Source organism: Esox lucius, chromosome 20 (assembly GCF_011004845.1).
Source record: "Esox lucius isolate fEsoLuc1 chromosome 20, fEsoLuc1.pri, whole genome shotgun sequence".
In the NCBI taxonomy this organism is placed as follows: domain Eukaryota; kingdom Metazoa; phylum Chordata; class Actinopteri; order Esociformes; family Esocidae; genus Esox; species Esox lucius.
Genome location: NC_047588.1, coordinates 42,379,611 through 42,400,688, shown reverse-complemented (window position 1 = coordinate 42,400,688; position 21,078 = coordinate 42,379,611). Strand labels below are relative to the sequence as shown.

General features: G+C 45.9%; 1 protein-coding gene across 4 annotated transcripts in view; it reads right to left on the bottom strand.

Moving 5' to 3' along the window:
• Positions 1-1,240: 1,240 nt before the first annotated feature.
• The window catches only part of LOC105029185 (neuropilin-2), a 107,001-nt gene continuing 87,163 nt past the window's right edge, over positions 1,241-21,078 (bottom strand). For 2 of the 4 annotated variants that reach the window (XM_029115974.2, XM_029115975.2), the window contains exons 14-17: positions 18,202-18,476; positions 17,341-17,437; positions 14,665-14,697; positions 10,044-11,265 (exon numbers count right to left, since the gene is read on the bottom strand). In XM_029115974.2, the coding sequence (XP_028971807.2) occupies positions 10,874-11,265; positions 14,665-14,697; positions 17,341-17,437; positions 18,202-18,476 (797 nt within the window). In that variant the 3' untranslated portion in view covers positions 10,044-10,873. Of the gene's footprint in view, positions 3,980-5,057; positions 5,121-10,043; positions 11,266-14,664; positions 14,698-17,340; positions 17,438-18,201; positions 18,477-21,078 lie in introns of those variants that run through there. The other 2 variants (XM_029115976.2, XM_029115977.2) reach the window with 2 other exon arrangements.

Genomic DNA, 21,078 nt, shown 5'->3' with positions numbered 1-21,078 from the left:
GACTGGGTGATTAACTGGGTGACTGACTGTGTGATTAACTGGATGAATGACTGGATGACTGACTGGGTGATAAATTAGGTGACTGGGTGATTAACTGGGTGATTAACTGGGTGACTGACTGAATGACTGGGTGATTAACTGGGTGACTGGGTGATTAACTGGGTGACTGACTGAATGACTGGGTGACTGACTGGGTGATTAACTGGGTGATTAACTGGGTGACTGACTGAATGACTGTGTGATTTGACTAGGTGATTAACTGGGTGATTAACTGGGTGACTCTAATAGAACACTACAGAGCAAGATACTGATACTGATCCAACAAAGTTAATGTTAGGACTAGGTTTAATGTTAAGACTAGGTTTAATGTTAGGACAAGGTTAATGTTAGGACTAGGTTTAATGTTAAGACTAGGTTTAATGTTAGGACTAGGTTTAATGTTAGGACAAGGTTAATGTTAGGACTAGGCTTAATGTTAGGACTAGGTTTAATGTTAGGACAAGGTTAATGTTAGGACTAGGTTTAATGTTAGGACTAGGTTAATGTTAGGACAAGGTTAAATGTTAGGACTAGGTTAAATGTTAGGATTAGGTTAAGGCATTAAGGTTATTATTTATTGAGGGAAGGTCAGGGTTTGAAGAGGAGAGGCTGGTTCCAACCAGATAATATATATACTGAATTGCTAAATTAAATGTTTCCATTTTGTTTTGGTAAGACCAAGCTTATTTTGATTGTTTGATTATTTTGGGATTGTTTCCCTGAGATTAACATCACATACACAACACTTCCACGGTAAAAATATAGTTGACATAAGTAATGTGAACTAGAAGGTAATTACACAAAGTATATAATAAACATGCAGCGAGGGGGTGCTGCGGTCTATTCACTATAATGAGTGCTTTTCTCTGTGCTCCTTTTTGTGTTTACCTGAGCAGGTTTGCTGCAGTTTTTAATTTTACTTATGAGCTGTTTAATCCGAAACAGCAGTGACCCGAACGTGTGTAGGCGAGCAGGCACACACAAACACACACACACACACATGCATACACACACACACACACACACACACACACACACACATACACAAACAAGCTACTCAGTACGGAATTGGAATAAACATCAAAGGAGGGTCAAAGCAGCAGTGACGTTTGTCTCAGCCCACTTTAGAAACATCAACTGTGTGTGTGTGTGTGTGTGCGCACCTTAAAAACATCAAAAGCAACACTATAGCCAATCCTCTTATTCATCCTTTATTAAATAATAATAATAATAATAAAAAAAGAAAATTTCTGTACAAAGTCTACAAACAACAGTAGAGTTTTCATTCCAGTGCCTGGGTCTCTGGTAGTTGGTTTGAGAGAGGGTTCTCTGCACCCCCCCTCCCCTCACACCCCCCCAAAAACACACAAGATCATGACACCACAGCCCGGTTCCAGATAGCCCCCCGTTCTACAGTAGTCCACTACATAGGAAATAGGGTGTCATTTGGGACTCTGATTTATTCTCAGCCCCAGAGAAGGATGTGTCTGGCTCGGACAGAGAGCTCTGATGCGTCTGGCTCGGACAGAGAGCTCTGATGCGTCTGGCTCGGACAGAGAGCTCTGATGCGTCTGGCTCGGACAGAGAGCTCTGATGCGTCTGGCTCGGACAGAGAGCTCTGATGCGTCTGGCTCGGACAGAGAGCTCTGATGCGTCTGGCTCGGACAGAGAGCTCTGATGCGTCTGGCTCGGACAGAGAGCTCCAAGGCACTTGGAAAAGAGTCAACAGAGTTCAATGAGAAAGGAGCAGGATGAGCCACCTCCATCCCTCCACACCTCCATCCCTCCACACCTCCATCCCTCCACACCTCCATCCCTCCACACCTCTATCTGTTCATCTCTCAACACATTACCCCTCCATCCTCCGCCCTCAAAGCCTCCATCAGTCCAACTCTCCATCCTCTGCCCCACCATCTCTTCACACTTCACACCATACAATGCTACCAAATACCCTAGCAGCTGAGTTAATTGCTAACTAATCGCTAGCTCATTTCAACAACTTCTAATTTGCCACCCCCTCCTTCTTCCCTCCCCCTCCGTCCTCCCCCTCCGTCCTCCCCCTCCGTCCTCCCTCCACCTGCCCCCCCCCCTTTCATCCCACCCCAAAACCCACTGAGGTGATCTCTTCCTGGGCAGGGCTTCAGACACAGAGGGGTATATTGGCAGTGGAGAAGGAATGCAGTCTCTCTCTTTAACTGGCTGTGTTTGCCTGAGGCCAAACCGATTTTAAAACAGATTGACTTTACAACTCAACTGAGATACATTTTAAAACACAAAAACCAGTCTCAGGATAAAGTTAACAACCTTCATTTTCATGGAACAAAAAGAAACTACAGAACAGAAAAAAGGAGTGAACAAAATATAATCTGAATGTATCAACTAGCATAAGGCTTGGTAAGATCCAAGTGGTTATTTTCAGTCTGTTTCCTCCAGGATGGACAGATCTGGTGCTAGTTTCTCAATGCATGGCTCTCCTCCAATTACAGTTAGCTTAAGGCTCGATTGTGTGTCCAAGAAAGTGGCTTTTTTAATGCAGCTCAAATCCTCCTTTCTTTGTCTTCGATTGAGCTTCTTCTTCGGGGATCAAGTTAAAGGAGTGGAAAGAGGAGATTCTCTCAGAGTTATTTCTCATGCGACATCCCGGATCCCATTGAGCTAATAGCTCTCCCTCCTCTCCCTCTTCTCTCTCTGCAATCCATAGGTTGCAATAAAACAGTCCTGATGTTTTTCACAGCGTAACACCATGTAATATAGAGCATCATATAGTCCCAAAGCAAAACACCAAAAGACGATTCCAATACCTCTAAACCCACCACGCAACTCAACAACCAGTGTCTCATGTTACGTTAGATTAAGTTGAGTTCTTCCTTTCTCCCTAACTTTGTCATTCTCATTTAAAGACTGGGTGATGGTCTGTAAATAACGAAAACATCAAATGCTGTGACCGACGAAGTAAACTGAAGCAAAAGGTGTTAGGTACGTAAGACTACTGACAAAGTCCAGTCTAAAAATGTCACGAAGAAAAGATGTCTACCAGGCGATAAAACCAAAGCTAATAATAATAACAACAATTATAATAAAGACACAGATCCTAAAACAGAACTAAAACGGTCCACGATACTTTACGCCACTGTTTTCACATATTGGCGGCAGGTGCTGTCTGACAAGCTAGTATCAACGTTCTACAAACTTCTGGCTTGCAATAATTCCACTCGTTACCAAAAAACAAAACGTCTTCTTTCTTTACAAATCTATATTTGTTTTCTTTTCGTTGTTTTTTTGGGATAGGCATTAGATTGATATGTTTCGATATCGTTCTGCACCCACCAAACGGTCCACTGATAGCAAAGAAACTCTGAAGAAGAGGTCCGGTCCAGAAGAGTTTGGGTCTAAGCCAAGACTGACAGTGGGTTTTAAGGTCCAAGCCCAGACCACCATGGTCCAGTGGCCACTATGTGGGCTTCAGGGCAGGTGGGTGTTGGTCAGGGCCTCTCCTGCAGGCAGAGAAGAAAAGCCATAGGGGGAAAGGGTCTAGCAGGCATCACAGTCTGTGTTATCCAGCTTGAAGCACAAGGCAGTGGTGTCCCCGTGCTTTGGGGTCTGAAGCACCAGACCTCCTGGGGGCAGTAAACGCCTCAGGCCTCGGAGCAGCAGCGCTGCTGGTTTATCTTGACCTTGTGCTTTATCCCGTCGTACAGCTCAAAATTGTAGTTCTCCAGTGTGGTGGAGCTCCGTGACGAAAGGCCGCTGTAGGAGCAGGTGCAGTAGAGCAGCAGGCCAGCGCACACTGCCCCCAACAGGACCCCCAACGAGGACATGACGATGATGGTGACTAGGATGGGGTCCAGGGTGTACAGCCACAGGTTGTCTTTCTCCGAGATGCGTGTCACGGGGGGGTCCATGGATGGGCCTGGGGTGCTCCATTCTCGAAATGGGAAACCTGGAGAGGAGACAACCAACAACCAGTAAGAGGACAGACAGTGCTGGAACAACCAATCAGAGGAAAGACAGATGAGGAACAATCAAACACGGGAGAGACAGAATCCAGTACTGGATTTCATCCACTGTAATTTAGTTATTTTTTATTAAGTTATTAGTTATTAAAGAACAGATTAATATTTAATATAACCAGCTATTCACACAAGTTCTGTCTGTGGTTGTTGACAGTATATCTGTGGTTTAATACATAACCTAACAATGTTATGTTAAATGGTTGTCAGTATGGCTGATTGTGGTTAAGTGTCTGTGGTTGATGACTGCGTGTCTGTGATTGATGACGGTGTCTGTGGTTGATGACTGTGTGTCTGTGATTGATGACGGTGTCTGTGGTTGATGAGTGTCTGGTTGATTACAGTGTCTGGTTGATGACAGAGTGTCTGTGGTTGATGACTGTGTCTGTAGTTGATGACTTGTGTGTGTGGTTGATGACAATGTCTGTATTAGATGACAGCGTGTCTGTAGTTGATTACTGTGTGTCTGTGGTGGAAAATTGTGTGTCTGTGGTTGATGACAGTGTGTAGTTGATGACAGTGTCTGTGGTTGATGACAGTGTGTAGTTGATGACAGTGTCTGTGGTTGATGACAGTGTGTAGTTGATGACAGTGTCTGTGGTTGATGACAGTGTCTGTGATTGATGACAGTGTGTAGTTGATGACAGTGTCTGTGGTTGATGACAGTGTCTGTAGTTGATGACAGTGTGTAGTTGATGACAGTGTCTGTGGTTGATGACAGTGTCTGTGGTTGATGATTGTGTCTGTGGTTTATGACCAGTTAGCAGCCTCATCTCTACATCGTCACCCTAACTTACTGTGTGCACTTTGCTAAGTCCTCACACCTATTTAGGGTGACGATGTCATTTCTGTTGCTGCTGTTGGGTCTTCCAGACAGGAGGAGATAAAATAATGTGATGAACAAACCTGCTTCCAATCAACGCCAGGGGGGGTGTATGAACAGAAGACACACACACAGATATGGTCATCTGCATCCCATAATCAGATATTCATAGCATTATGTCTCACCTTCATTTTTATTCTTTCTGTTGTTGAAGAGTGGTTCATTCCCGAAGTCAACGGGTCTACGATCTGTGAGGCAGACAATGAAACAGGCTTATAGGAACATGTAACCAAGTTTAATCAGGCTTAGAGGAAACTTATGACCAGTTCATTCAGCAACTTAATGTTAGAGAAATTAATAGCTAAGTGGTTAGTTACACTTATAGAAAAGGGATGGCCATTTTAATAAAACAACACTAATCATTAAAAATTCACCTTGGAAGTCTGTGAATGTATTGTATATTCCTTCACATGGGGCCAGGACTTAACAAGAAAAACTGACAGAACCATGTCTTTCATTATGTGGTGGGCATTTTGTGGTGGGCAACCCCCGTATCAAATCAGAGGACACTGAATGGATACGAGTGTCTGCTGAAATTACATAACAATAAAATGCTTCATGACATCCAAACAAACGTTTTGTATAAAAATATCACTTTATTAGCACATTCCAATAGCACAATATAATATTTCCAAGACCATGAAATTCAACAGGCTAAAATAATCCTCATACTGTATCTTTGAAACAGGCTGTGGTGCAGCATGGGTAATGTAGTTAACAGTTAAAAGGACAATCACAGTCAAGTCAAGGCCCTACATTCACAAAGAGGACTTAGCAAAGTGCACACAGTAAGTTATAAAGTTTGTGTCTGAAATGGCTCCCTACTCTATACTGTAGTCCACCACTTATAGACTAACTGGCACCCTAATTTCTAGTGAACCACCTAAATGGCCATTCTCTTCATAATCTAGGGTGCCATTTCAGACGCACAGAGTAACAAACCTCTCAGGCTCTGAGGACAGCCTGAAGGTAATAAAGAAGACCCTGACCCAAGAGAGACCTCTGACATCTAACCAGACGTTTCACCAAACACCCTTTGCTGTTTGGTTCTGAATCATCTGTTCATTTTTGACATCCTTGAATCATTGAATCGTTGTCTTTAATGTAAGCTAAGAACAGTGAGCGACGAAGAAGAGAAACACAACCGCTTATAAGACATTGTGTGGAACATTCTGTACCATACATTTGTACCATCTGATCCCTCTGCTTCAGGAGAACCTTCCTCCTGGAGTCTGTCATTTCCACATTGACCTTTCAGGTGTGATTTTCCTCTTCAGGAAAGCTGTATCATCCACCACAAAAATGTTCACTGCCCATAATCCACGTCACAATTCACACTTGGCGTAGCAGCAGGATCCCTGTCCTACTCCAGCCACAACTTGCCGGCGCCTCAACATGGCAGTAGGAGAATGGGATCATTTTGCTCAGGCACTGCTCTAGACGTCTAGTGGGCAGTGATGCCCCGTGACCCCTTGCTGGGCCTGAGGACCCGTCTGAGTGCTTCAGCTCATTAATATCCCTTTGAGGAGGGGGACCAAATGGTACCCTATCAATTACATGCAGTGCACTACCCATAGGGCTGTGGTCAAAAGTAGTGTGCAATGTAGGAAATAGGGTGCCATTTGGGCAAACAACCAAAGCAACCCGGGAATAACTGCTTACTGCAGACTTAATAAATGTGATGAGGTCCATTAGCTAATTAGCAATATTAAAAGACTAAAAGACAAATCTCATCTCAGAGCAGAAAAGGAGGTAGGCAGCATGGCTGATTTAAAAGCACAGTGACAACATGGCAACTGTTTTTCTTTCCAAATATCAAAAGTTAGCAAAAACAAGTTAAGTAAAACTGCTTCAGTGGCAGTCCATAAATAAAAATCATGTAGATAAATGAAATACAGTAATTGATTAGAACTGCGAGGGCAGAAGGCTTTGAGCTCAATGTGGATTTATAAATCATACATCCGTGAGCTGCAACAGTGAGCTGAGCTGGCCGGTACAAATCAAACAGACTTCATATTTGCTAGACATGCACAAAATCGACAATTTCTGATTCTCTATCAAATAAATGCTCCACTCAGTGTGATGTGAGGGATGAAACCGTGTGCAGCCTTTCTATGGCGGAACTAACGCACACCCAGGTTTCTACACGCAGAACGGACGCCGACACGCCATTATTGTGAAATCATCTTGTTGGGATCATCCAACCCAGTTGCCCATTCTAGGAACGCCCTACCAGAATAGACTAGCATTCATTCTCTTTTCCATTTATTTAGCTGTGCTACTACTATGGGATTAGAGAAGTGGATCCTTTTTACCGAGTGACACAAACACATCACCCTGTGGTGGTCTCCTGCTCTCACTCTCTTCTCCGTCTTTGTCCGTCCACAGCTTTTCACGTATCTTTGTGTTTGAAACAAACCCCCTTCTAAACCTAAACCCGCCTCACCCAGCGCTCATAGAAAAAACACCCGTCTCTCTTTAGATGAAGGCTTGCCTTTCATCCCCTCATCTCTCTCTCTACATTCTTTGTTACAGGAGATTAATAGAGAGAATCAGACTGAAGCCAAACAAACCCTCCCCGTCTGTGATCCTCACCTACGGCTGCCAGGCGTAGACTCGGAGAGGCCTAAATAACACATTAGGATTTACTACTCTCTCTGGTTAAAGAAGAGCTCTCAATAGAAACGCATTAGGATCTCTAATTTGGTGGAATGGGAAAGGTTTCTGAAAAAGGGGTTGGTTTTTTCTCATCAAACAAAGGGCCAGGTAACCCAAAGATTATCTTCAGGTTCTCTGTGCTCTCACTTAGCTTTGGGCTTCACCAGGGAAAATGTTTCATAGCAGAGGGCTTTGAGGTGAAGCCCAAACAATATGAGTTTCACAAAACAGGCCAGCAGGGAAACCATGGGATATGAAACATGACTACATACGCTCAACTAACTTCACTTCAGAGCTAGACTGCTCTGACTTTGCATAAAGATTTAGCTAAAGATTGGAATACTGATGAACTGTTCCAGAAGGGACACCTGTGACCACTAGACTTAAATGGATCCCCAGAACTGTCACCAGCACATTTTCAACTCTTAAAACAGGGTGGAGACCGGCGTACCCCCCTCCAATACGATAAGCTGGACAACACGTTGAGCCATGTCTCTTCTAACAGTATCAGGCTGTTTATGTCCGTCCACTCTAACTCCCTCCACCATCTCTAACCCCATCTACTCTCACTAACGACAAGTAAGTCACAAATGGCACACAAATGGCACACAATAAAGTGCAATTCTGACCAGACCTGGATAACATGGCACTGGTACAAACTGCAAAAATGTCAGACTTTGTTCCTGGTATACTTTGACTCAATCCAACGATGTACACAAACATATGCGACTGGACACAATTCTTGTAAAGTAATTATATTCATCCACCTCTCAACATGAATTTCAGATAAGTGAAATACCAATCCTGGTGAAATACCAATCCTGGTGAAATACCAACCCTGGCGAAATACCAATCCTGTCCCAGTGGTAGACATTATTTCAATTGGCTCCTGCTTGGAACACAACCACGGATGAAAAAAAACAACAATATAAAACATGAGCGTGCCAACGCTCACGATTCAACTACAGCATTACATAGCCTGGTCCCAGATCTGCTTGTGCATTCCTGCTTGTCCCATGGTGTGTCAACGGCCATAGAGTGGCGAGAGAGCACCAACAGATCTGGAATCAGGCTATTTGTTAAGGCCAGTATAAACAGGAGGGTGGATCGGACCAGGTGCACAGAGGCTTCGGACCAGGTGCACAGAGGCTTCGGACCAGGTAAACAGAGGCTTCGGACCAGGTAAACAGAGGCTTTGGACCAGGTGCACAGAGGCTTCGGACCAGGTGCACCATAGGAGACATGATGTCCTTTGAGAAGCTGGCCAAGACCGCTTCAGAAGCCTGTTGCATATGGTAAGAAAACCAGTAGACCTGGTCTCCATTGACAGGACATGTAGTTGGTTAAGTATTATCTCCAGTCCTTCATGAAGGAAAACAGGGTTTATAAAAATCAGATGGAGTCGGTCCATTGTCCAAGCAATACAGGCAGATGAGAGTTTACCATCAGGAGGTGTAAATTGAAAAAGATTAAACAAGTGAGCCCACAGGGCGGGGCTTATGAGTAGGAGGAGGAGTCGTAGGAGGAGCTTAACATACACATGCTGATTGCTTCTTCAAGAGCAGCAGATCTCTGTTGTCTCTGTCTGTTGTCTCTGTCTGTTGTCTCTGTCTGTTGTCTCTGTTTGTCGTCTGTCATCTGTGTCTGTCATCCTTGTTTTTCATCTCTGTCTGTCATTGTCTGTCGTCTCTGTCCGTCATCTCTGTCTGTCATCTGTCTGTCATCTCTGTGGGTTGTCTCTGTCATTTCTGTCTGTCTGTCAGTCATCTCTGCCTGTCTGTCTGTTTCTCTGTCATCTGTCTGTCGTCTCTGTCCGTCGTCTGTCTGTCGTCTGTCTGTCATCGATCTGTAGTCTATGTCTTCTCTATCTGTCATCTCTGTCTGTCATCTGTCTGTCATCTCTGTGTGTTGTCTCTGTCATTTCTGTCTGTCTGTCAGTCATCTCTGCCTGTCTGTCTGTTTCTCTGTCATCTGTCTGTCGTCTCTGTCCGTCGTCTGTCTGTCATCTGTCTGTCATCTCTGTGTGTTGTCTCTGTCATTTCTGCCTGTCTGTCAGTCATCTCTGCCTGTCTGTCTGTTTCTCTGTCATCTGTCTGTCGTCTCTGTCCGTCATCTCTGTCTGTCGTCTGTCTGTCATCGATCTGTCGTCTTTGTCTTCTCTATTTGTCGTCTCTGTCTGTCATCTGTCTGTCATCTCTGTGTGTTGTCTCTGTCATTTCTGTCTGTCTGTCAGTCATCTCTGCCTGTCCGTCGTCTGTCTGTCATCTCTGTGTATCAGTTTCCATGGGATCAGAACTCCTCTCTACCTCCACCTGTCAAATATGAACTAGCAAAAGAGCTCCCTCTGTCTCCCTCTTCTTCTCTCTCCTCTCCTCTCACTCTTTGTTTCTTCTTCCCTCCTCCCCTCACTCCCTCCCCTCTCTCCCTCCCTTCTCCTCCCTCCCTTCTCCTCCCTCCACTGAATCTTGGCCCTGCTGTGAGTGCATCCTCTCCTCTTGACTGTACAATCGGATTCGTCACGACCAGAGGATTACCTCCCCACCGACCACAGAGTTCGTCCTAAATGCTACTCTCTGCATGGTGCACTAGCTTTAACTGAGGCCCACAGGGTTATGTTTAAGGTCCAAGGGGCTCTGGTCAAAGTAGTACACTAGGTAGGTGATATGGGGACATCTGGGACACAAGTTTGGATTATTTTCCCAGAAAGCACTTGGCAGAACAGTGCCTCTGCCCGCTGCCACGACAGCAGCTCAGTGTTCTGGCTTGATGTTCTGGACGTAAACAAGATGGAGGGAACCAGGAAGCAAATTATCACAGCAAACCCTCCACTTCATGTCTTTAAGCCAATCAGCAAAGCTCCACAAAGACTCCAGCAAAAGCTACATAGAGTCAACAGATAATTCCACAGATCAGATGCATGGAGGATGCCTTTTCTCATTATTCTGCACTTTCTTCTGTCAGAGGCAGCATCATAACTGAGCAGGTTACTGCCTCTTGTACCCCTTCTTTGCGCTTAGTGTTTATTTTTGCAGAGGCAGCAGATTCCAAAGCAAAGGCGGGCCAGACCAGACCGTTCCTTCTTGACATTTGTGAGGGAGTCTGTAGATATCTGAGGGCAGGTGTGTGTCTGGATCCGGTTTCAAAATGTCGTAAAGTTTGCCGCCGCTAGGTTATACTGCCACGGTACGCTCTCCCTCAGCGAGTCTGTCTGTCTCTCAGCGAGTCTGTCTCTCTGTCTGTCTCTCTCTCAGCGAGTCTGTCTGTCCATCTCCCACGTTTTCAGTCAGCACTGGGAACTCCGATGTCCATCCGTCTCCAGCCTGATCGACAGCATGGGCTCCGCAGGGGGGGCAGTGGGTCCCGTCAGCCCCAGCCCAGACAGAGGGCCCCCATTGGGGTAGTGGGCCAGCAGGACCCCCCCCGGGCCCAGGTAGTGGTTGTGGCTAGGCCCGGGGCCGTAGTGGTTGCTGTGATAGTGGGCACTGTGGTAGGAGTGCTGGCTTTTCTTCTTGGCCGCCAGGTGATAGCGGTGGCAACACATGCCCACGGCCAGTGTGGCTGACACCAGGAGAACCACGCCTGCCCCGCCGGCCATTACGTAATACCAGTAGGTGGGGAGGGGCTGCACTGACACCGTTTCTACTGTTGGCTCACTGGCGCTAGGAACAGCGACCCCTGGTGGCGAGAGCAGAGACAGAGAGTTGGCGCGGGAGGCAGAGGGGGAAGTGGGGCAGACATGCAGGCCATAGCAGACCTCCTGGGACTGGTGTCTTATAGGCCATTCTCGTGTGTGTGTGTGTGTGTGTGTGGCTGTTTTCTTTATTATTTCGGGGTATTTGCGCAAACAAAACAGACAGATGCTGCACGTGGACAAGCAGGGGTCATGCATGTTGCAGACACTGGTCGGGTTTTGTCTTAACTGGTAAAATGCATCACAAAGCCAGTTTTATGCAGCTGTAGTTTTGGAGATCGTGAAGCCAGTTTTATGCAACTGTAGTTTTGGAGATTGTGAAGCCAGTTTTATACAGCTGTAGTTTTGGAGATTGTGAAGCCAGTTTTATACAGCTGTAGTTTTGGAGATGGTCAATCATTATATGAGGGAGGGGCAGTTTCTCACAGCTATATAGTTCAACCAGCAATTGTCTAGGCAGAAATAAAGGCTTCCCTCCGTAATGTCAATCATTTTTTAATTACCTCAGTGTGAAAAATGTGTCATGTGCAAACTGAATTCACTCAGCAGAAAATAAAACCTTCCTTTCTTAAAACGTCAGATATCCTGTTTAAAGGAATTATAATAGCTTTTATTTGAAAGCTTTATGTTCTCAGAGAAAGATTGTGCTAAGATATTGTCGGAATGGGCCACTGTTCTTATCTCTTTAGTATTTAACCTCTGCTCAGTTTTTCTTCTGTGACTCAAAGATAGAAAGTAAAAGAAAAAGGGATGTGAAGAAAAGGACTGGAAAATAGAGAGCAAAAGAGAATGAGGGAGAGGAGGACGACTATGCTGCCATACAACTGGAATAGGCCAGTATGAGGGAGAGGAGGACGACTATGCTGCCATACAACTGGAATAGGCCAGTATGAGGGAGAGGAGGACGACTATGCTGCCATACAACTGGAATAGGCCAGCACTCTTTTCCTTTTCTATATAACATCTGCTCAGCTTGCCTGTTCGTTCACAGAGAGAATGAGAGAAAGAAACTGAGACAGAGTGAAAGGGAGAGAGAGAAAGAAAAAGGAGGAGTTCTGGGAATGAATTCAGAGCGGTCATTTCTTCAGATTTTTTTTCCCTGTTCTGTTTTATTACATTGTTGTCCTCCCGTCTCATCTGCCTCAAGCCAAACATCTCCATAGAAACCACTCCAAAACCCAACAGCCAAACATTTCAGTGGAAACCACTCCAAAACGCTGACAGCCAAACACACAGGTCCAACCAGTGCGTCCATGTCCCTCCCCACCCACCACACAGGTCCAACCAGTGCGTCCATGTCCCTCCCCACCCACCACACAGGTCCAACCAGTGCGTCCATGTCCCTCCCCACCCACCACACAGGTCCAACCAGTGCGTCCATGTCCCTCCCCACCCACCACACAGGTCCAACCAGTGCGTCCATGTCCCTCCCCACCCACCACACAGGTCCAACCAGTGCGTCCATGTCCCTCCCCACCCACCACACAGGTCCAACCAGTGCGTCCATGTCCCTCCCCACCCACCACACAGGTCCAACCAGTGCGTCCATGTCCCTCCCCACCCACCACACAGGTCCAACCAGTGCGTCCATGTCCCTCCCCACCCACCACACATTTTCCTGGTTTGTCTGTCTGTCTGTCTGTGTGTGTGTCTGTCTGTGTGTCTGTGTGTGTGTCTGTCTGTGTGTCTGTGTGTGTGTCAGTCGGTCTGTCTGTCTGTATGTGTCTGTCTGTCTGTCTGTGTGTCTGTCTGTCTGTCTGTCTACATTATATGATTCATCAGCAGTATAATCCTAGCCAGCCTGTCTATCTTATTCCTTTCAGGATAAATACTTTGAGTATGGGCAGGGCAGAGACGGGATGAAGGCCACGTCCATCTACGTCGTATGTAGTGGCTCAGAACAAGGAGCCCAGGTAAGACACAGAGTGCCAGCGGGAGTTTGTTGAAGGCTGGTTCAGAAGCAGGACAATATGTACGCTTGGATCCAGATCAGCTCCACATTTCATTCGCATGGAGTCACACGGTGAGAGAACACAGAGACTCCATGTAAGGTGCTGGAACGGGGATGATGACACATCAGGAAAGGCTGTTGTTGTTAAACTCATTCAGTTAATGAGATGGAGAAGGGGATCATAGCCCACAGCTTTATATGATTATATATACCACAGTTACAAGACTGCTAATATATACCACAGTTACAAGACTGATAATATATACCACAGTTACAAGACTGATAATATATACCACAGTTACAAGACTGATAATATATACCACAGTTACAAGACTGCTAATATATACCACAGTTACAAGACTGCTAATATATACCACAGTTACAAGACTGATAATATATACCACAGTTACAAGACTGCTAATATATACCACAGTTACAAGACTGCTAATATATATCACAGTTACAAGACTGCTAATATATACCACAGTTACAAGACTGCTAATATATATCACAGTTACAAGACTGATAATGTATACCACAGTTACAAGACTGATAATGTATACCACAGTTACAAGACTGATAATGTATACCACAGTTACAAGACTGATAATGTATACTGCAGTTACAACAAGACTGATAATATATACCACAGTTACAAGACTGATAATGTATACCACAGTTACAAGACTGATAATATATACCACAGTTACAAGACTGATAATGTATACCACAGTTACAAGACTGATAATGTATACCACAGTTACAAGACTGATAATGTATACTGTATTTATAGGACTCTGACAGAGCCCACTTGTTCCTACAACCATGTGTGACAGATCTCTGAAACGGAGTGTATACACAGGACCATACGGTATATATACGGACTTGCTGACAACACAATCTGGTTTGGCTCTGAAGGGCGGATGACACTTCATTATAGTGTCAGTTTTCAAGCCTTTTGCTTGGTACTGGGAAGGCACGTTAGTGGTACAACAGGATGCTGCATTTTGATTGGATGCATGGTGACCTTTGACATGCATAAGGTGATACATGCTCTGATCATGATGCCGGGATACAGGTTGGTGATGTTGCCTCTTGACAGGTCTGGTACATTAGGTGGCCCATGAGGGTGTGTTCCAAATTGGGCACTATCTAGTCTGCATTTCGGTTGGAACCAGGACCAGGTCTAATTCCAACCAATCAAAACCAGTAATCTGCTTTGGAGCTGAATAAGGCTCCAGTAAAACAGTAATATACTTTGGATCGGATTAGAATTCCACAGTAGAATCGTGTTACGCGTCTAAGGGACATTAAGGACCGGTCTGGTACTACAAGCCGGGTGGAGCAATAAGCAGGAAGCAAACAAACATTCAGACAGGAAGTGGACAGACATTCGCGCAGGAAGTAGTTAAATACAACGAGATCAACTCACCAGTTATGTCAGGGGGGAATGCAGGGAAGGGTTCTATAAGAAAACAAAAACATTTATTTAATTAGTCAATAACTTTCTCATCAACATATTCAAAGTAGACCCCAGTTTATGAATGTATTCCATTTTCCGGTTGGCAATTAGTGGCCCCAGTGGAACACATGTCAGTAGTGAGAAGAGGACAAGTTGTGTTTTAGTGTGCGTTATAAGGGCCCCCTTGGTCTTGAACTAATGCCACCCTGGTCTTGAACTAACGCCCACCCTGGTCTTGAACTAACGCCCTCCCGGTCTTGAACTAACGCCCACCCTGGTCTTGAGCTAATACCCCCCTGGTCTTGAACTAACTGTAAAGCACTTTGTGACAACTGCTGTTGTAAAAAGGGCTTTATAAATAAATGTGATTTATTGATTGATTAACACCCCCCCGGTCTTGAACTAACACCCCCCGGTCTTGAGCTAACACCAACCTGGTCTTGAACTAACACCACCCCGGTCTTGAACTAACACCCCCCCGGTCTTGAACTAACACCCCCCTGGTCTTGAACTAACACCCCCGCGGTCTTGAACTAACACCCCCCCGGTCTTGAACTAACACCCCCCTGGTCTTGAACTAACACCCCCACGGTCTTGAACTAACACCCCCGCGGTCTTGAACTAACACCCCCGCGGTCTTGAACTAATGCCTGCCCTGGTCTTGTTAAAGGGGTAGGAGACTGCGCCTCAGTAATTTGGCTTGAGTCTGAGAGCAGTTGATTTACAGTTGTTTACGGACTGCTGAGGGGAGGGGAAGAATGGAGGGGTGGGGGAGACCAGAGAGGAGGGGGACGACAGAGGGAAGGAGACAAGAGGGGAGGGCTGATGAAACCTCGAGCGGTTGGAATGAATGAGTGGAACGCCGATTAACCAGAGCTGAGCAGCAGCAGCCAGGACACAGAGACCAGGGGCTACTCTTGGCAGGACTGACAGATTGGTGTGTGTGTGTTGTGTTTTTCTGCAAACGGGACTCCATTAATTGATAAGAATGTTCCCAGTCGCCTCAGCCGCACGAAGAGAGCAGTGTGAGAGTATGTGTCCCTCAGGCAGGGGTCAAACAAAGCGACTTTAAAGCAAATGTGAATTGATTAGTTGGTGGCAAGCTGTGTTGCCCCAACAACTAGGTTGGAGTTTTGAACAAATCATGTGACTGGTAGCATGAAAGGTGAAATGTTGCAGCTGATTGCAACCAGGTTTCAGTAGTACACTGAACGTCTGCTCGCCAGCTCCACAACACGGCAGCCTTCGGCATCCTCATCAACATCAGCCATGAAATGAGGCTTCCCTTAAAATCAATCAAGGCTTCTATACTCTCCATTAAGTGACGCATTTCTGTTCCATCTGGTGAATTTCAATGTTTTTGTCCAGGTCAGCCACACACCAGTAGGTGATTCCCAGGCTGCCGGTCATGAGAACTGGCTGATACTGGTCTAACAGCTTGGGCGTGTGAGGAGGAGGTATTGAGGTCAAGACCCTTTTCAATTCAAGTCTTTTAGAAATGTACTCTTATCTGACAATTTTTTTAAACTATGTTGTGTTTGTGACTACGGATGGCTCAGTTCCTGTGACTACGAGAGGCGTCTGTCTGGTCACACCCTCTGACAGTGGTTTAACAAGACATTAGAGGGAGAGAGATGAAACAGGGATTTGAACCACAGCCCACGGATATACATGGCCTACTTCCTACTGTTGGGGAATTGGAACATTATTAGATCCCACTCCTCTTTTCTTCTGAGGCAGTCGGAGACCAAGGAGAGAGGTAGGGAATAAAATATATTGTCCAGTTGACAATGTAGTTGGTTGTAAATATCAGCATTTCAAAGGTGGCATTATAAGTGCTTAATTACCAATAACTGATTTGGAAGTATGATCATCATTACATCACACCAGTAAAGGCAGTATGATCATCATAACAACACACCAGTAAAGGCAGTATGATCATCATAACAACACACCAGTAAAGGCAGTATGATCATCATTACATCACACCAGTAAAACTGTTGTGGTGGATAACTGGTAGGATAACAGAAAGGGTGGTTCACTGCCTGTGTAGTGATGTGTTGTGTAGAGTAGTGTTGTGTAGTGTTGTGTAATGTTATGTTGTGTAGTGTTGTATAATGTTGTGTAGTGTTGTGTAGTGATGTGTTGTGTAAAGTTCTGTTATTTTGTGTAGTGTTGTGTAGTGATGTGTTGTGTAATGTTGTGTAGTGATGTGTAGTGATATGTTGTGTAGTGTTGTGTAGTGTTGTGTAGTGATATTTTGTGTAGTGTTGTGTAGTGTTGTATAATGTTGTGTAGTGTTGTGTAGTGATATGTTGTGTAGTGTTGTGTAGTGTTGTGTAGTGATATGTTGTGTAATGTTGTGTAGTGTTGTGTAGTGATATGTTGTGTAGTGTTGTGTAGTGTTGTATAATGTTGTGTAGTGTTGTGTAGTGATATGTTGTGTAGTGTTGTGTAGTGATGTGTTGTGTAATGTTGTGTAGTGTTGTGTAGTGATATGTTGTGTAATGTTGTGTAGTGTTGTGTAGTGATATGTTGTGTAATGTTGTGTAGTGATGTGTTGTGTAATGTTGTGTAGTGTTGTGTAGTGTTGTTTTGAGTCAGCTCCCCCGCAAATGAAATTCAGTAGACATGTTAGGAACGTACGTGTGCACTGTTCTAAATCAGTGCTGGAGCTCATGTGGATGTTGTCGATCCAGATATGGCCTCTGTTTCCGTGCTCAAAGAATCCTTCAATCACCACCTGGAAGAGGACAGCAGAGCTTGGGTTAGAGCTTGTTTACATTACAAGACACAGAATGAAACTCTACTTATCTTGGTTTCTTTAGTGTTTGAATTACACCGGCATGTTCACAACATACCATGCAGGATTGCAGGTCCATCGCTGCAAAATGGAGTGAAATGCATTTGCACGGCACAGACACCTGATAAAATTCCTACACAACCAGCCTTCACACTTGCAAAAATGCAATGTCTCGGGCTATTGATATTTGTTTACACACAAGAATCATCTAGCGTCTCGGGTTTTGTTCTATATGTCCCTGAAAATCTAGCATAATGTAATCAAGCCCTTTAAAGAGAGTGATTTTGGGGTCTGAGGGGTTGGATCTCTGTAGTTGAGTCCAGTGGGTTGGGTCTGGGGGGTTGAGTCTAGAGGGTTGGGTCTGGAAGTTGGGTCCTGGGGGGTTTGGTCTGGGTAGTTGAGTCTAGGGGGTTGGGTCTGGGGGGTTGGGTCCTCGGGGGGTTTGGTCTAGGGGGTTGGGTCTGGGGGGTTGGGTCCTGGGGGTTTGGTCTGGGTAGTTGAGTCTAGGGGGTTGGGTCTGGGGGGTTAGGTTTTGGGTGTTGGGTCTGGGTATTTGAGTCTAGGGGGTTGAGTCTGTGGGTTGGGTTTGGGGTGTTGGGTCCTTGGGGTTTAGTCTGAGGGTTGGGTCTGGGGTGTTGGGTCTGTGGGGTTTGGTTCGTGGTGTTGAGTCTGGTGGTTGGGTATGGGTGGTTGGGTCGGGTTACCTGATATTCTTTGGGTGACTGAGGCAGGATGGTGCGACCCTCTTTCCACACAGGCCCCTGGTCTCCTTTGAGGGCCCAGAGAAGAGTCTCCTCGTGGTCGTTGTCTCTCAACAGGACCCTGAGTGACCCCTGACCCTGGCCCTCTGGCCCCTGCAGCTGGTAGTTGAAGAGCAAGCAGAGTGGGCCTCGCTCCGGTCCGACCATGGGGCTCAGTAGACGGGCTCTCTGCCTCTCCGTCCGAGGACTGGCCTCAATGTGGAGGAAGTTACCGACGTCTGAATGGAGAAGAACATAAGAACTGGTCTTACACTGGTCACGGCTAAATGCGTGAAAGGCTATAAGTTGGTGGATGAAAGCATTGCATTCTGGTACTGTGAATATGTGACGTGTGCTTGATCCTAAGTGTATGGTGAGTGAAGGCTTTGTGATGTCACAATACACGTCACAATCGGCAACATGGGCAACACAGCAGTCTGAGGGGAACACCCACTCGGACAGGGGTCATTCAGAAGGACCTAAAGCAGGGAGAAGAGACTGTGTGCGTGTTTCCAAACAGAGACATTCTTCGCTTTAGCACTGTGACCACTATTGAGTCAGACTGAGGTTTGTTTTGTTTTGCAGCATTCAGTATATCTTAATAAATACAATATTGACGTCTTTAAGTTCCTCAGAAAGATAGAGACATAAAGTAGAGAGAGAAAAAGAGACAAGGAGAAAACATGCAGTACCGGAATACAGTTGATACAAACAGAAATGGAGACCGACAGAGACAGGTAGACAGAGACACAGACAGGGACAGACAGAAACAGACAGAGACACTGACAGGGACAGCCAGAGACACAGACAGGGACAGACAGAAACAGACAGAGACACTGACAGGGACAGCCAGAGACACAGACAGGGACAGACAGAAACAGACAGAGACACTGACAGCGACAGCCAGAGACACAGACAGGGACAGCCAAAGACACAGACAGGGACAGACAGAAACAGACAGAAACACAGACAGACAATGCAGCCTCACTGTTTTCAAAACAGAATAATCAACAATATTGCTGTTTGCTGACAAGTCATGTGCCCCAAATTGCTCCATGTTCCCTTTCTAGCACACTACTTAGGGAATAGAGTGTGATTGGTGCTGCACAGGGAGACAGGGTTGGTCTGGGAGAACTCTGTTCTAAATGGTTCCTTTCTGGTTGGCATTATGTCTGACACCTCAGAAGTAGAAAATAGACCATTAGTTTTGGGAGACATTAGAAAGTGCTGCTCCGGAGATGACCTAATAAGACTCTTATTACCAACTCTACCTACAATACCTCTCCTCCTCTCCCCTCCCTTCTCTTCTCCTTTCCCCTCCCTCCTCCTCTCCCCTCCCTTCTCCTCTTCTCTCCTATCCCTTCTCCTCTCCCCTCCCTTCTCCTCAACTCTCCTCTCCCTTCTCCTCTCCCCTCCCCTCCCTTCTCCTCTCCTCTCCTCTCCTCTCCCTTCTCCTCTCCCCTCCCTTCTCCTCTCCCCTCCCTTCTCCTCCCCCCTCCCTTCTCCTCTCCTCTCCCTTCTCCTCTCCCCTCCCTTCTCCTCTCCCCTCCCTTCTCCTCCCCCTCCCTTCTCCTCTCCTCTCCCTTCTCCTCTCCCCTCCCTTCTCCTCTCCCCTCCTTTCTCCTTTCCCCTCCCTTCTCCTCTCCCCTCCCTTCTCCTCTCCTCTCCCCTCCTTTCTCCTTTCCCCTCCCTTCTCCTCTCCCTTTGCCTCTCTTTTCTCCCAACACCCTCTCCAGTCCTCATTTAGATACCAACACCTACTATATCCCCGAACCTCACCTGATCCCTCAATGTCTCTTCTTCCACCACATCTCTAACTGAAAACTGACAAGCTCCTTTTTCTCAGTCCCTCTCAGTCCCTCTCAGTCTGTCTCAGTCCCTCTCGGTCTGTCTCTCTGTTTCTTTGTCTGTCTTTCTCTCTCTGTCCCTCTAAGCCTCTCTCTCTCTCTGTTTCTCTTTCTGTTTCTCTCTCTCTGTCTCATCTCTTGGTCTCTCTCTGTCTCTCTCTCTGTCTCTCTCTCTCAGTCCCTCTCTGTCTCTCTCTCTGTCTCTCTATCAGTCTCTCTCTGTCTAATCTTTCGGTCTCTCTCTCTGTTTCATCTTTCTGTCTCTCTTGGTCTCTCTCGGTCTCTCACACACAGACACACCCAGAGAGCTGCATGCTCCCATCCCAACCCCCCTTAACACTCCCCCTTCCCTCACTCCCATACAGAAGTGCTGAATCGTTAATAATCTCTTACAGCCGTTCTTTTCCAATTAGAAGAAACTTTTAATCAATTAGAAACACATCAAGATAAATGAATTATAAATCAAGGTTGATGAGGAGGTAACTAACCTTTTTTTAAATCCCAAGTTGGACCCTATTTCCCACAAAGTGCTATACTTTTGACCAGGACCCATCAGGCAAGAGAACAGGCAGCCATTTGGGACCAGCCTGTAAAGTGCCTAAATAGCTCTTGTCTTTAATTAATACAGTCCAAACTTTTTTGTTTGATCCTGGGAATAAAAGTATAAAGGATAATTTATTAATTAATTTCTTCAAGGAGAAGGTTCCTCTTGGGCTACAAGCCTACATGGCACCCTGGGCCTCACCCAGCCCTGGTAAGAACTAGTGAACTACACAGGGAACTGGGTTTTTAGGATACTTAGCATCAAGTGATGTGCCTGCTGGGTATCACACACACACACACAGACACACACACAGGCACATACACAGGCACATACACAGGGACAAACAGTCACACACACACACACACACACAGGCGCATACACACACAGGCACACACACACACACACACACACACACAAAGGCACACAGTCACACACACACACACACACACA